General features: G+C 40.0%; 1 protein-coding gene across 2 annotated transcripts; it reads left to right on the forward strand.

The window, feature by feature from the left end:
• The first annotated feature begins 1,848 nt into the window (after window positions 1-1,848).
• Psma3 (proteasome 20S subunit alpha 3) lies at window positions 1,849-16,473 on the forward strand. Of its 2 annotated transcripts, XM_048361863.1 has the most exons (11): window positions 1,849-2,001; window positions 5,606-5,688; window positions 7,873-7,996; window positions 10,188-10,289; window positions 10,366-10,439; window positions 11,492-11,564; window positions 11,965-12,030; window positions 13,464-13,510; window positions 14,963-15,030; window positions 15,757-15,821; window positions 16,323-16,473. In XM_048361863.1, the coding sequence occupies exons 1-11, from the start codon at window positions 1,981-1,983 to the stop codon at window positions 16,365-16,367; spliced, it is 768 nt and encodes a 255-aa protein (XP_048217820.1). In that variant the 5' UTR covers window positions 1,849-1,980; the 3' UTR covers window positions 16,368-16,473. The 2 variants fall into 2 exon arrangements, with proteins under 2 accessions (XP_048217820.1, XP_048217821.1); XM_048361864.1 differs by lacking the exon at window positions 1,849-2,001 and having other exon boundaries at window positions 7,878-7,996.
• The last annotated feature ends 182 nt before the right edge of the window (window positions 16,474-16,655 follow it).

The raw sequence follows: 16,655 nt of genomic DNA on the forward strand, positions 1-16,655 counted from the left end.
AAGGTTGAGGAATGGTAAAGTTTATATAATCTCGTTATTTCATCACTGAATATTTATTAGTTACAAATGGGAAATAGAAACATAGTGGTGAAACCTTAGGCAAAAGTGCAAAATGAGTATTATCAGTAATAGAAGAAACTGACATCGTATTGAAGAGCCAGACTAAAGCCATTTTGAAGTCAGGCCCTACTTTACCTGAGATAAGCAGGCCCTGTGAGCAAACTCAGGATAAGCTTATTAGGGCCCAGTGGGTCAAGAACTCTAACCGCCCCCAGAATGCCTCAAGCCCTGTGCCTCGAGCCCTGAGCCAATCAGATTTGTACCTCTGTCCTAATCTTGCTTGCTTGAATGCCGGATTGCTGTAACTTTTTTTGTCTTGCTTGAACACCTGATTGCTGTAACTTTGCTTTTTGCCTTTATAAGCCCTGTGCAATCGCAGCTTGGGGCTTCCTCCTAACCTCCGCTGTGTCGGTGCGTAGGACGAGGCCCAATTTGTAGCTCGCTTGAATAAAGCCTTGCCTTGCTTTTGCATTTTAGAACGTCTGAGTCTCGGTGGTCTTCTTGGTGGTCGTTTCACAACTTGGCATAACAGTATGCCCCCATCTAAAGTCCTCACAAGGTCACTTCTGCAGTATTCCTAGTAGAAATACATCACCTGAACCTAATTATGAAAAAGCAGATAGACATTATTATTTGCCAGTCCTGGGATTTGAATTCAGGGCCTGAGCACTGTCCCTGGCTTTTTGCTTAAGGCTAGCACTCTACCTCTTGAACCTCAGTGCTACTTCCTGCTTTTTCTGTTTATGTGGTGCTGAGGAATCAAACCCAGTGCTTTGTGTCTGCTAGGCAAGCCCTTGCTAAACCTATTTTAAGGTCTGTTCTACGAAATAAATATTCTACAAAATATCCTTCAAAGAAGTAAATGGCATAAAAACTGAAGATAAACTAAGCAGCTATCGTCTACTTTAAAGGAGATAAGAAACATAAGTGACTATAGTATGTATTCTTGGATTTTCTTTTGCTTATGAAGGACATTATTGGAAGCTGCCAAAATATGAATAAGGCTGATAGATAAGAAGCCTCTAACTCTGCTCAGGGCCTACACTTCCTAGGGTGTCTGTTCCCTTTTCTCTCTTGGAATGCAAGTAAATCTTTGCTTTTCACATTGTCTCTTGGTGAATTCTTTCACAACCTGAGCACAGTTGAAGCCCCCACACCTAACCTCACCTATTCACAAGTTAGCTAAACCCTTCTTACTGTTTATAGAGCTAAGGTGCACCTATTTTGTCTTTGCTATTTTGCCTCTATTTCTTCTCAATGAATGCAAATTCCATGAGGGGAGGGTGTATATCTTATTTGCCACGTAAGTGTATTTTGGAAATATTTGTGATCAAATTAATCGGGGTTATCTTTAACTCGACTCAAATCATCACTACTCATCAAAGGGCACTGATGGTTTTGTAAAATTCAGAGTTGGGCTGAAGGATGATACCTTTAAAGTGTAATTTTATTGAGGGCCCGAAGGTGAGAGGACAAACATGCTGTTCGTTGCTGTGGCAGAATTGGGAGGCCAAGGCCTAGAAGATAACGCTCCCCTACTGTGTTCTCCTCTTAAGTCTGTGGGAACACCTCTCCTCTTGGCTCAGGAAAGAATGAAGCGAGGCGGAGAGAAGTGTAATTAAAAAGTAAATAACACTTTCTGAGGAACAGCGCAGCAGTCAAGGCTCAAGGAACTCTAGAGGAAAAAAAGAAGGCGCGCCTGCCCAAACCCTACCTCCATAACTTCTGCGCACGCGCGCCGCCAGTGTCTAGTGTTTGCTTTTTTTTACCCACAATCCTCCTCTTAGCCAGGGACAAGCCACAGAGAGGAAGGCTATTGGCTCAAAGCGTAGCCAATAGGCGGGCCCGTTGCTGGCGTGTACGGCGCCGGGAGCAGGCATCTTAGGCGTGGGAGACCCGCGCGTCCCGGTCTGCGGCAAGATGAGCTCCATCGGCACCGGGGTGAGTTTGTCTCTCTCGCGCGCGCGCTGTGGTCGTCTGGCCTAAGTGTCTGCGTTAGCCTGCTTCCTGTCCGCAGGCGGGGACCTTGGCTTGGGGTGTGCTGGGCGCGCCTGGGCCTGAAGGCCCCTCGCAGTCTGGAGGTCCGCGGTCTTGGCCCTTGGTCCTGGGCCCGCGCCCCGGGGCGCCGTGTGACGCCTGACGGCTTTGCAATCCTTCGGTGCCCGCTTTGGCGGAGCCACCGCGGTGGGGTTTGGAACTACCTTGGACTGCTGCTGAGTCACGCCGGGAAGGCGAAAGTGGAAGCTCGGGGGTCCGACAGGGAGTGGTAGGATTGGGGGGCAGTTCATCCCCCGAGCGCTGCCTAGGCCCCGTCACTGGTATTCCTTGGTGCGAGTTTACAGCTCTGGGCCTTGCAGGTGCCCGGCTGCTGCTGACTCCCTTTCCGGAAAGGACATTGATGGACAGCCCCTGAACAATCCCTGGCAACACCTTCTGCCGCGAACCAACAAGAATGCGGATTCTAGAAACTAAATGTGATGCGCCCTGTCCATTTTTCCTGCACCCTCTCCCCTTTCTGGCACAGTATTGTAAACGCTTAACACTCTAATGATGCTTCTTAAAAATAAGACTTCTGGATTTGGGGGTGCATGTCTTGTTACTGTAGTTAAACGTGCCAGGGGCTGGGAATGTGGCTTAGTGGTAGAGTGCTTGCCTAGCATGCATGAAGCCCTGGGTTCGATTCCTCAGTACCGCAAAATAGAGCCGGAAGTGGTGCTGTGACTCAAATGGTAGAGTGCTTGCCTTGAGCTTTAAAAGAAGTTAAGGGACAGTGCCCAGGTCCTGAGTTCAAGCCCCTGGACTGACAAAAAAGGAAAAAAGTGTGTTGGTTTTTTTTGCTTGTTCATTTTTCATATTTTCCTCTTAGTATGAAACGTGTTATTTACACTAGAAGCACTGAGTAACAGGTTTCTCAGTTCATCTAGCTGGTTGTTCCATTTTTATTTTTATTTATTTATTTGTTTAGGCCAGTCCTGGGGCTTGGACTCAGGGCCTGAGCACTGTCCCTGGGTTCGTTTTGTTCAAGGCTAGCACTCTGCCACTTGAGCCACAGCGCCACTTCTGGCCGTTTTCTATATATGTGGTGCTGGGGAATTGAACCCAGGGCCTCATGTATACAAGGCAAGCACTCTTGCCACTAGGCCATATCCCCAGCCCCTGGTTGTTCCGTTTTTAGACACCACATTAGCTGAAATATTGTAGTTGAGCTTCATAATAGGTACTTTATGTTTGAAATGGCATAGTCCATTGACTGTGATAAGTGGTCAATAATGTGTCTTTTTTTGTTGAGAGAGAGGTGAAATCAGCAGTCTTTATTGGAGAGCCAGCAACTGCAGGCAGACACATATCCCTTGAAAACTTGTAGCCTTGAATACACTTAACACCTGAAGTTAACACCATTAGAAAACTGAGCCATGAGGGTAGTAAAGCAAAGAAAGAGCAGAAAAATAATATCAACAAACCAGATCAACTTCAATGAGAGCTGAAGTGGAATGCCATGGTGATCGAAGGAGAGACAGAAGGCATGGCATTCAATAACAAACTGACTTTGCAACTAGCTACATTAGGGACCTCAATTAATAGCACTTCATTTAATTAGTGCTTCAATATAACTATGCAGGATACTTTATTGTGAAATGGTTGTTAATGACCTCTGAAAGTATTGTAAAACTTTATCCCGTCTTCAGTTCCCCCAAGAATTCCAGATTGCACTATTTGTTTGCCATTTGTGCCCATTTTTTATTACTTTTCACCATGACCCTGCTGGAAATTGAACCCAGTGCCTCACAAATGCTGGCAAGTTGTCTTCCACTGAGCTTTATTTATCATTTACTTTTACGAGGAGAGAGTTGAGACAGGGCCTCACTGTGTATTACTGATTGGCCTCTAACTATAATCCTCTTGCTTCAGTCTTTCCAAATGCTTCTCAAATGTCAGATTACGTGTGTGTACCACCATGCATTTTGATAATTATTTCATATGCAATTTCAAAGTACAGCTTTGGGTTTTCTCTAATATAACCTATATAGTTTTTAGCTCAGCGAATGGCACAATTCCAATGTTGCTCAAGTAAAAATAACAAAAACGGATTTAATTGCTTTTCTATTTTGTTTTGTGGCACTGGAGATGGAACCCTGAGCCTTGTATGTGCTAGGGAAGTATTCTGCCACTACTCTAAATCCTCAGCCCTTAGAATAACATGTAAACTACCCATTCCAGTCTGAGACCCAGCAGAGTTGTTTCCTCTCCAGAAGCATTCTGTGCTCTCTTAGCCACAGCGCTTAAGACACAGTGGCCTTATTTCTGTCCCTTGGCTGGGCTAGGCTTACTTCTACTGTAAGGGTTGTGTCAAATGCCAGGAGTTCTGCTGTTCTTCTCTCTCTCCTAGCTAAGGAGTCTGCTGTAGCTCTTTCCATCACTCCCTCTACCCCCTCCCACAAATAAGGACTGGAGCTTGTGAACTCAGGCCACATAGTCTGCCTTGACTTTTTGCCTTGCTACCATTTGAACCACAGTTCCACTTCTGGCTTTTGGCTGGTTAACTGGAGATAAGTTTCACAGACTATTCTGCCTGGATGGGCTTTGAACTGCTATCCTCAACTCTGCCTTCTGAGTAGTTAGGATTACAAGTGTGATCCACTGGCACCAGGTCCTTCACTTACCTAATTTTTCATTCTTTTTCCCTTTCCTGGTGCATTTTCACCTAGCTTTATGTCTGGTCCAATTTGAAAGTAAAGACCTTAAAGAATGACTGATTATCTTAGTATTCTCATGTACTGACTTTGGCATGTACCTTTGAGCCTGCCATGCTGTAGTTGGTTTCGTGTAAACCATAGTCCTTTAGTTTGTTAATAGCACAGCCATAAGTTTAAATGTTTAACACCAGTACTGTTTTTTTTTTTTTTTTTGCCAGTCCTGGGGCTTGAACTCAGGGCCTGGACACTGACCTTGAGCTCTTTTTGCTCAAGGCTAGCACTCTACCACTTGAGCCACAGCGCCATTTCCAACTTTTCCTGTGTATGTGGTATGGAAGAATCGAACCCAGGGCTTCCTGCATAATAGGCAAGCACTCTACCACTAGGCCAAACTCATGGCCCCATCAGTACTGTTTTTATTGTAAGTTCGGAAGACTTGCATCCATTATTTCTCAGAAGCAGAAATCGAAGATGTGTACTTGTCCTTGTTTTTGTTGTCAGTCGTGGGGCGTGGACTCAGGGCCTGAGCACTGTTCCTGGCTTCTTTTTGCTCAAGGCTAGCACTCTACCTCTTGAGCCACAGTGCCACTTCTGCCTTTTTTCTATATATGTGGTGCTGAGGAATTGAACCCAGGGCTTCATGCATATGAGGTGAGTTCTTTACCACTAGGCCATATTCCCAGCCCCGTGTAATTGTCTTTATTACTGTCATTACTCTTTCTCTTCAAACCAGAGTCTTTGTTGGGATGTCACATTTATCGTGTGAAAGACATGTGGAGACAAAAACATCATATAGTCCTTACTGCCAAAGATGCGGTATTATAGACTTAATCTTGTCCTTTTTCGCCTAGTATGACCTGTCAGCCTCTACCTTCTCTCCAGATGGAAGAGTTTTTCAAGTTGAATATGCTATGAAAGCTGTGGAAAATAGTAGGTAAGAAACATTTTACTTGAAATAAATATGCTTTAAGTAAGTAGTAAATAAAGCCACATTCTTTTTCTTTTTTTTTGTCGGTCATGGGGCTTGAACTCTTGGCTGGGTGCTGTCCCTGAGCTCTTCAGCTCAAGGCTAGTGCTCTACCACTTGAGCTTCAGCGCCACTTCTGGTGGTTAATTGGAGATAAGAGTCTCATGATGGACTTTCCTTGCCCAGGCTGGCTTTGAACCTCGCTTCTCAGACTTCAGCCTCCTGAGCAGTTAGGAAGAAGTGGAGCTGTGGCTTACATGATACAGCACTTGGTGCAGAAAAGCTCAGGGACATTGGCTAGGCCCTGAGTTCAAGCCCCAGGATAGTCACCAAAAAGGAAGGAACAAACATATAAAGAAACTAAGGGTTGAGATATAGTCCTGAGCTGTTTACGGTTGTCACTGGCTTGATTTATGTTATCTGCATACCTTTGCTTCTGAATACAAGTACACAAGGCATAGATGAGATCTTTGTTGTGTGTGTGTGTGTGTGTGTGTGTGTGTGTGTGCATGCTGGTCCTGGGGCTTGAACTTAAGTTCTGGGCACTCCCCTTAAGCTATTTTGCTCAAGGCTAGTAGTTTACCACTTGCCACATTTCTACTTTTGGCTTTTTGGTGGTTAACTGGAAATAAGAGTCTCATAGACTTTCCTACCCTAGCTAGATTTGAACCATAAGCCTCAGATCTTAGACTTGAGTAGCTAAGATTATAGGCGTGAGCCACAGGCACCTGGTGTCTTTTGTAACCTAAGATAATTGTTTCCATAACAGTCCCTCCCAGGAAGTTCTAAAATTACATGTTGAGAACTTTTAGTGTAAAATACAAATTTTTGTAGATTCTAAACATTAGTAAGGAAGATAGAGTAATTAGGAAAGCCTTCTACAGGCTGTGAGAGATTAATATCAAGGCAATTTATGAATATTTTTGGAAGTTGACTTAACTGTGCCTTGAGTAATGAGGAAATACACCCAGAATACACCCAGAATAACTTCAAAGACATGAGGCAACAATGAGTATGTCTTTGGAGGTATTGGATGGTGAAAGTGAGGCTACATTTAGTATAGGACTTATAACAAAATGGAATATTTGGTGAACTCTGACAAGATTCTTAGGATTTTTACCCAGATATCTGGGCAAAGGAGTTTAGGGGAGCCACTTGAGACAGGGGAAAGAGTCTGAAAATTTTGCAAGATTGTTTTGTGCATTTGTTCATTTTTCTGGGAAGGAACCTCTTGATTTCATCAGATTTTGGGAGTCCTTGTTACAGACCACTGTACAGTCCAGACATGAATCACTGGCATCTGGCTAACATGTTTTGATGATGTCCATTTCTCTATGCCTTGAGGTGTTCTTTTTTTTTTTTTGTAGGTTTTGGGTCTTGAACTTGGGGCCTGGGTACCGTCCCAGAGCTCTTTTGCTAAGGCTAGTGCTCTACCACTTTGAGCCACAGTGCCACTTCCAGTTTTTGTGTGGTTAATTGAAGATGAGTCTCATGGGGACTTTTCTGCCCAGGCTGGCTTTGAACCGTGATCCTCAGATATCAGCCTCCTGAGTAGCTAGGATTACAGGTGTGAGCCACCAGCTAGGTTAACTTCTTTTTTTTTTTTTTTGGCCAGTCCTGGGCCTTGGACTCAGGGCCTGAGCACTGTCCCTGGCCTCTTTTTTGCTCAAGGCTAGCACTCTGCCACTTGAGCCACAGCGCCGCTTCTGGCCGTTTTCTGTATATGTGGTGCTGGGGAATCGAACCTAGGGCCTCGTGTATCCGAGGCAGGCACTCTTGCCACTAGGCTATATCCCCAGCCCTAGGTTAACTTCTTAAATATTCCCTTATTTTTGCTAAAAGCAATATATTTGTTAAAGAAAAATGGATGAACAAAGGGGAGCAAAACAAGATTATATTACTCATAGTTAATAGCTTTTTTTTTTTTTTTAAAGCTCAAGGCTGGAGCTCTACCGCTTCTGCCTTTTGGTGGTAGGAGCCTTTGGTCTTTCCTGCCTTGGCTAGCTTTGAACTGTGATCTTTGGATCTTGGCCTTCTGAGTAGCTAAGATTACATGCATGAGCCACCAGTGCCTAGCTGAATGTTACCTTTTTATGGTTTAAATTTAGGAAATTTCTTCTACTTTCAGTTAAATTGATTTTCTTGTTTTAGCACAGCTATTGGGATCAGATGTAAAGATGGCGTTGTCTTTGGGGTGGAGAAGTTAGTCCTTTCTAAACTTTACGAAGAAGGTTCTAACAAACGGCTTTTTAATGTTGATCGGCATGTTGGAATGGTAAGGTTTCAAACATTTTCAAATGTTTCTTTTTTTGCCTTTTCCAGTTTCTTTGGAAGTAACTTATAGAATGAAATGCCTTGAATTCTGATTTTAAGAACCAATTTTTAACATTGAGGCAATAGTACATAACAGTGAGTTGTTTAGTTTTAAACAGTTCATTGTCTAAAAGAAAGGTATCATCCTGGTGGTGACAAGTGAAAAAATTAACAGAAAATGAGATCTTGGCAGCATAGATCACTACTAGGTAAAATTCTACCAGTTCAGAGGCTTTGCGTCTTCAGTTTTTTGTATACTACCACAAGATGTTATCAAAGAATGCCTAGTTACCTCTTTCCACAATTGTTAGGCTTCAGAATTACTGGATTTCACAATATGTTTCCATCATAGCAACAGATGACTTTTTCTAAAATAGATGATTCTTTAAATGTTGAAATTCAGCTGGGTTGGATCACCCTAGGGACATGATTTGAAAAATATCCATCTCTTGATTTGTAGGGCAAGGATAAATTTTTTTCCCCTGCTGGTTCTAGGGCTTGAATTTAGGGCCCAGGTGCTGTTGTGCTGTCCTTGAGGTTTTACGCTCATGGTTAGTGCTCTACTAGTTGAGCCACAACTCCACTTCTGGCATTTTTTGGTAGGTAACTGGAGATAAAGTCTCAATGAGGTGCTGAGGGCTTTCTGTCATAGGCTGACTTTGAACCATAATTCTTAGATCTCAGCCTTCTGAGTAGCTAGGATTACAGGCATGAGCCACTGGCACCTGGCTAAGGATAAACTTTATCTCAAATTGTTTGTGAAATTAAAAATAATTGTGTCAACTGCTTAATATATGAGTGCATGTTATGTTACCTGATAAAGTTACTATTACTAAAGGTAAAAGGTTGTTAAAGATTCTTACAGTACTTTTAAATTGTGCAAGTCTAAGCAGTTTCTAAAGTTTCTCTCATTATTGAGTTTGAATAATTTTTCTACATTTTTTTTTTGTAGTTCAAAATGGTCTTGTTCTTAAATGTCTGGTTTTCTCTACAACTTCCTACACCTTGTAATTAGATTGGATACTGCCATCAACTTTTTTTTTTTTCTGCCAGTCCTGGGCCTTGGACTCAGGGCCTGAGCACTGTCCCTGGCTTCTTTTATTTGCTCAAGGCTAGTACTCTGCCACTTGAGTCACAGCGCCACTTCCGGCCATTTTCTGTATATGTGGTGCTGGGGAATGGAACCCAGGGCTTCATGTATACGAGGCAAGCGCTCTTGCCACTAGGCTATATCCCCAGCCCCTGCCATCAACTTTTATGTTTTTATAACTTATCTAGCTGTTCATATAATATTGAAAGAAATGTTAAGAATACTGTATTGTAAAAGTGGAATATTGTACTACAAATTTAAATGTCCTATGCCACCTCCTATTTTATTGCAAATGTGCCAGGTGACCTCAACACATATGCAGGAACTGTAATTCTGACCAATAGACTGAAAGAAAAAAAGTTAGGTCTTTTAGACCAAAACTTTTTGAACATGTAATTTGTAAATGTCATTCTTAACCATGGGACTTGAACTCAGAGCCAGGGTGCTGTTTCTGAACTCTTTTGCTCAGGGCTAGTAGTGCTCTACACTTTGAGCCACAGTGCCACTTGAGTTTTCTCGTGGTTAAGGCATTGGAGATGAGAGTGTCATGGATTTTCCTGCCCCATCTAGATTTTTTACTTTTTAATTTTTATTGTCAAGGTGATGTATAGAGGGGTTACAGTTACATGTAAGGCAGTAAGTACATTTCTTGTAAAACTTGCCAAACTTCCTCCCTCATTTATCTCCCACCTTTCCTCCCTAATTCCCTCCTCCTCCCCCCATCTAGCTTTGAACTACAAATCTCAGATCTCAGCCTCCTGCGTAGCTAGGATTACAGGTGTGAGCAACCAGTGCCTTGCCTTGTTTTTTATTGTCTAAGCTGAGGTAATAAATAGTAGAATTATTTTACAAATGTTGCTTCTCAATAGATTATTGGACAAAAGAGAGGTATAGTAAATTAACTCAGTTCCCATACTCAAGTATCAGAATGCTTATAAAGAACTTTAAGTTCAAAAAGTATTTGAAATGATGTTTGTTAAAGATATTAGGTAAGTCAATAAATAGTTGCATGCATTATTTGCTTTAGAAGTATTTATTGAACTGGTTACTTTCTCTTCCTCAGGCTGTAGCAGGTTTGTTGGCAGATGCCCGTTCTTTAGCAGACATAGCAAGAGAAGAAGCTTCTAACTTTAGATCAAACTTTGGCTATAACATTCCACTAAAAGTAAGTTGATGACATATTGAGGAACTTTTTGAACAATAATAAAAATGTATTAACGTTCTTCTGTTTACCCTCATAGCATCTTGCAGACAGAGTGGCTATGTACGTACACGCTTACACACTGTACAGTGCTGTTAGACCTTTTGGCTGCAGGTATGAAAACTGTGATACTCAGAAATCAGATCTGTAATCTAGATACCTATTTGCCTTATCCTTTTAGCCTTTCATACATTAATATGAATCCTTACCAAGAAATAGGGTAGTGATTAAAAGTATACATACAGGAACACTACTTTTGAATAGTGAGGGAGAATACAGAATTGAAATAAAACCAGACTACATAATTACAGCTAATCTTATTATAATAAATTCTCGGGTTTTAAGTCCTTGATATTCTCAAGACATTGTGCTGGTTGTAAATCTCTTATGTTGTCATTAAGTAGCTAATTATACTACACTTTTCTTATTAATTCCCACTTGATGTAATTTAAGTACTTTGGTCAAACGCTTTGGAGTGCAGTTTTTAACAGTAATTACAAAATTACATTTCCTAATTTCTGTTACTTTTTCTATTCTGGCTTTTAAAAGTAAAGTGCTGGTATTTTTGCTTCTGGAGAAAGTTCACTTGCAGTAATACCTGGAATAAGTATAAATCTTAAAAATTGTCATTTTGCCTAGCCATTTCTTTTTATTTTTTTTGTGCCAATCCTAGGGCTTAAACTCTGGGAGGAGGGTGCCACCACGCTTCCCTGAGCTTTTTTTTGCTCAAGGTCAGTGCTTGACCACTTGAGCCAGAAGTCAACTTCTGGCTTTTTGGGTAACTAATAGGAAATAGTTTCATAAGGCTGGGCGCAGGTGGCCTGTAATCCTAGCTACTCAGGAGGCTGAGATCTGAGGGTTGTAGTTTAAAGCCAGCCAGGGCAGGAAAGGCCATGGGATTCATACTTCCAATTAACCACCAGAAATCTGGAAGTGGTGCAGTGATTCAAAGTGGTAGGGCACTAGCCTTGAACAACAAAAGCTCCCAGACAGTGCCCAGACCCTGAGTTCAAGTCCCACAACTGACCAAAACAAAGTCTTAATGGGCTTCCTGCATGGCTAAGATTATAGGTGTGAACCACCAGCACTCAGCTTTGTCTAGATTTTTCTGAAGAAATACATAAATATTCAATGTTAACCCAAGGTTTAAATAACTTTTTATGCAGTTTCATGTTAGGGTCTTACAGTGTGAATGATGGTGCACAACTGTACATGATTGACCCATCAGGTGTTTCATATGTGAGTATTTTGAATTATTTTAAGTTCTTGTTAGCATTTGTTTTATATTTGGATTACATGAAATTTCCTTAAAATTTACTCAAGGAAAGTGATGTTTTCTTGCTTATCATTGATAATTATATGTTTATGACAGAGGGAAAATTTGTGGCTTTCAGTATGCTACTTGGAATGAATATGTGGTTTTCTTTTTCATTACTGTAAATATTATGTCTTACATTTAAATGTGGAGCTGGGTGTTAAGATTGGTATTTTAATTTTTTTTTGACTAATATGACAGAGTTTTTGGACACATTTCTTTTTTTTTTTCTCAAATTGACACATTTCTTAAATGCTGTTAAATAGCAGTTTCCATTAATGATACAATGACTAACTAAATGATTTTATGTTTGGTTTTTAATAGGGTTATTGGGGCTGTGCCATTGGCAAAGCCAGGCAAGCTGCAAAGACAGAAATAGAAAAACTTCAGGTAATAAATATTTACTACTTGAATTTCGTTAAAACCGCAGCTTATCACCAAAAATTAAACCTTACTTAACCCAGGATATAGTATTGTTTGATATGTAGGCATTTTCTGAAGCTAAGTAGTTATATTTGTAGAATTATATAGATACCTTTATACTTTTTTTTTTGGTCAGCCATGGGGCTTGAACTTGGTCTGGGAGCTGATACTGAGTTCTTTTGATCAAGGCTAGTGCTCTAGTCACAGTGCCACTTCTGGTTTTCTTGTGGTTAATTGAAATTTTGGTGTTTTCAAATTATTAACTGTAACAAAGTTTTTTTTTTGCCAGTCCTAGGCCTTGGACTCAGAGCCCGAGCACTGTCCCTGGCTTCTTTCCCTCAAGGCTAGCACTCTACCACTTGTGCCACAGCCCCACTTCTGGCCGTTTTCTATATATGTGGTGTTGGGGAATTGAACCCAGGGCTTCATGTATACGAGGCAAGCACTTGCCACTAGGCCATATTCCTAGCCCCACAAAAAGTTTTATGTAGCTTTTATTCCTCTATCATTTTTCTTTGAATATCACTTTTATGTCATGAAAACCTCGAGTCTGTACTCTTATAACTTCCTCTTAGTTTGATCCTAGACAAAGGCATTAAAGCTTACCCTGTTAGAACTATCCACTTTTTCTGCTGAAGGCCAAAAGTTTAGATTCCGATCAAAGTTTAAAACCTAGTTTTCTGTTTAGCTCCAAAGCAATCAAGTTTATATATAGTATCCATACAGTCAGAAACTTGCCATAGGCAGGATTTAGCAGTTTAGGTTTCAAAGTGAGATACATTGTTCATTTAATGTCTGCATTGTAACCTTGCTTAACTCAATGAATCTACCTGTAGAAAGAAGTTAGCAATTCATATTTGGTATTTTAATCAAGTTGGACATAATTATTTATACTATGAATTAGCATTTTTCTTATTTTATCTGTCTCATATGTACCTACTGTCTTGTAGGCACTCGTGGTTGGTAAGCGTATTATCCTCATTTAGTTACTACAAAAGTCAGATTTCTTACCAATTTTTTTTTTTTTTTTTTTGACAGTCCTGGGTCTTGGACTCAGGGCCTGAGCACTGTCCCTGGCTTCTTCCAGCTCAAGGCTAGCACTCTGCCACTTGAGTCACAGCGCCACTTCTGGCCATTTTCTATATATGTGGTGCTGGGGAATTGAACCCAGGGCCTCATGTATACAGGACAAGCACTCTTGCCACTAGGCCATATCCCCAGCCCCTTCTTACCAACTTTTTCAAAATTCAGGGTCTACCATGAAGAAGGCGCTGAATTTTTATAAGTTTATACAAAATTAATAGAATGTTTTTTTTGCATATTAATACTAAAATTGTAAATTAGAAACTTAGGTTTTGTTCTTAGTTTTAATTAATAAGATTAGCATTTTTTTTCTTTAGATGAAAGAAATGACCTGCCGTGATGTGGTTAAAGAAGTTGCAAAAATGTAAGTTGAAGTTCTTTTTCTTAATTACCATGTGCAAAAACTGTTTTATCTCACTTGGCTTTCCCATGAGCTTTTATGTTGAAAAATGTGTTTAACATGCTAAAAATTTCATTAGGAAGGATTTCCCCTCCCTCCTTAGTTTTGCTTCTGGGTGGTGAACTTGGGGCTTTGGTCTGGAAATATATGCCGCCAGAATATCATTATTTTAAAGTTACATTTTTAAATGGTAACTGATGGGATGTAGAAGTACAACTTCTGAGAAAGTAAGTTCCCTTTTAAGCAATGTACGCTAGAGTTAAGTTTAAGAGTACAAGGACTAAGTAGAAAGTTTAGTATTTTTATAACCTTTTTTTTGTGGTCCTAGTAGACTCAGGGTTTCAGGCATGCTAATAAATATATGCTGTCTCACTAAACTACACCATACAGGTTACAGCTGTGCACATCATGCCAGCTAGAATAGTGAATTTGTTGTTTCTCTGGGAAAGATATTTCACTTTTTGAGATTTATCAGGTTCATCATTAAAGTTCTTTCTGTTAGTAAGAAGAGTAATACCTAAAAACGATCAATCAGTGTAAGAAAATCTAAGTGATTGCCGGGTGCCAGCGGCTGGAGGCTGAGATCTGAGGATTGTGGCTTAAGGCCATCCTGAGCAGGAAAGTCCCTGAGACTTATCTCTCCAATTAACCACCAGAAAACTGGAAGTGGCACTATGGCTCAAAGTAGTAGAGCACTAGCCTTGAGTAAGAGTCAGGGACAGTGCCCAGGTCATAAGTTCAAGACCCACAACCGATAAAAAGAAAACAATAACTTGAGTGGTTTATTATAGGTATATAAAGTAGAATATACTCACAACTTTTGAAAGAGTAATTAACTGTAAGGTCAATAAACCTGGGGAATGTTTTTAAAAAAATTCCTCATTCTTTGTCAGTGAACCTGTTCTTTGGTAATAATAATCGAGCAAGATACTGGCTTTGTGTTCATCTCTCCAGCTTCAAAATTTGCATTTGTTTTGGAGATTTCATGGCACTTTTGCACATTCCAACCACAAGAACTAGGTCTAGGGAGCCAGCTGTTGGTGAATTTTGTCTGTTTTACTTAGTTTTGGAGTGGCACTGGGGTTGAACTCAGAGTAGCTTATCAAGTAGTTTGCAGCAGAGAGAAAAACAAAGACAAATTAATGTTAGCCTTTTCCTGTGTAAAGCTATGTTTTCTCTGAGATGTATTTTAGAGTTAGAATTGTAAAAGAAAATATTGAAATAAACTTGAATAGGTTTTTATCAGTATTTGTTGACAGCAAATATTTTATTTCACTTCCTGTGTAATCTGACCGTAATATGACTAGAAAAGGTATAATTTTATAAATAACTTAGATTAGGAATTTGACTTCTAATCTGTACCCACTTCAGTGTTTGGAGGTAACCTAGAAGTTAATTTCTTCTTTTCTGTTCCAGAATTTACATAGTACATGATGAAGTTAAGGATAAAGCTTTTGAACTAGAGCTCAGTTGGGTTGGTGAATGTAAGTTGTTTATGGGAGATTTCTTATCTGTACTTAATTTGCCACTGTGGTTTCCTTTTTAATACAAACAAATCCAAAACAATTACCAGATAGTCTAATGTAGGGAAAGTTGTGAATAGTTAACCATTTTGAAAAATCAGCTTCATAGTTTCAGAAGATACTACTGAAAAAGTGTTTTACCCTAGTGTGGTAGCCCCTGGCTGCTTGCAAAGAATTTTATCTGCTATTTTCAAAATCTAATTAGGCTGTAACTCTGTACTCAAAAGTTATAAAACATAACTTAGTTTTCAAAAGGGCATAATTTAGGCACATTTTGTCTTGTGATAAAACAGAAAAATGAGTTCAAAACATTTTTCTCCTTTATTGGGCATTACTGGGGTTTAATTTTAGGGCCTTTATTGGGCCACACATTGAGCAAGTTTTTCAGACAGGATCTCATTTTTTTTGCTTAGGGCTAGCCTCAAGATCACAATTCTATACTTACACTTCCCAATATCAAAAACAGACTAGAATTACAAGCGTAAATGACATTTATACTTCCTAATTACAATTATTTCTCATTACAATTCCTAAATGGAATTGCAAGTGGAAGCTACCATGCCCAGCACATCTGGTAATCTCAACACAATTTTACAGTGAGTTGTATGTCTTGTGGACTGGGTAGGCTGTATGGTAATACAAATCACAATATAATCTTCATTTTTCAATATATGGCTTAATTTATAGTAACCAAAGGAAGACATGAAATTGTTCCAAAAGATATAAAGGAAGAAGCAGAGAAATATGCTAAGGTAAGCCCCACCAAATTCACGAAGTAATTTGGCTGAGTTTTATGAAATAAACATGAACTCAGGCTATAAAGTTGTCTTGGTTCAAACACTACACACATACTTTACATACATATGTAGCTTTTTGGTGAAATTGCAAGGGTTTTTTTTTTTACTGGCTATGTAATGTGTTTCTTTATATGTGCACAAATAATGATGTTAGAGCAAGATACGCTTGCCATTAATTTGAGTATTTTATTCTAAGGCAACAGTCATTTTTCAATTGCAAAGATTTTGTCTGTCATGGGGCTTGAACTCGGGGCCTGGGCACTGTCCCTGAGCTCTTTTGCTCAAGGACAGTGCTCTACCACTTTGAGCCACAGTGCCACTTCTGTTGTTAGGGTGTCTGTCTCACAGACACTTTCCCTGCCCAGTTGGCTTACAAGTGAACTCAGGTTGTTTTCTTAGTCACAGGCTTAGGATATAAGAATATTCAAAGTTTTAAAACACTTTTTCTCTTAACAGGAATCTCTGAAGGAAGAAGATGAATCAGATGATGATAATATGTAACATTTCAGAGTCTGTTATAAATTTTGGTCACAGTCCCATGTAACTATTTAACCCAGTGGAGTATACAGCTTACTGACCAATTTTCATTAAAATTTTGTCTTCTAAATATTGAAGTGCATGGTTTATGTGAGCTTACAAAATGGAGTACTTGAAAATAGAACAAAACCCTCCTTAGCCATCCTGTTGTGTTCTTGAAACTTACTCTACACCAACTAGTATGTAAATAGTTGGGGCTATTCCTCTGCTTTTTTCTGTTTTTTTGTCTTTTCTTTTTTGGTACTGGGGATT

Source organism: Perognathus longimembris, chromosome 14, assembly GCF_023159225.1.
Source record: "Perognathus longimembris pacificus isolate PPM17 chromosome 14, ASM2315922v1, whole genome shotgun sequence".
NCBI lineage: Eukaryota > Metazoa > Chordata > Mammalia > Rodentia > Heteromyidae > Perognathus > Perognathus longimembris.

What these genes read in the sequence shown, in the direction of transcription:
- Psma3 (XM_048361863.1), top strand. Translation starts at nt 1,981, where the DNA reads ATGAGCTCCATCGGCACCGGG. An exon ending in TTGATCGGCATGTTGGAATG is followed by an intron (nt 7,997 to 10,187) that starts GTAAGGTTTCAA and finishes TCTCTTCCTCAG; the next exon opens with GCTGTAGCAGGTTTGTTGGC. An exon ending in CAGAAATAGAAAAACTTCAG is followed by an intron (nt 12,031 to 13,463) that starts GTAATAAATATT and finishes TTTTTTCTTTAG; the next exon opens with ATGAAAGAAATGACCTGCCG.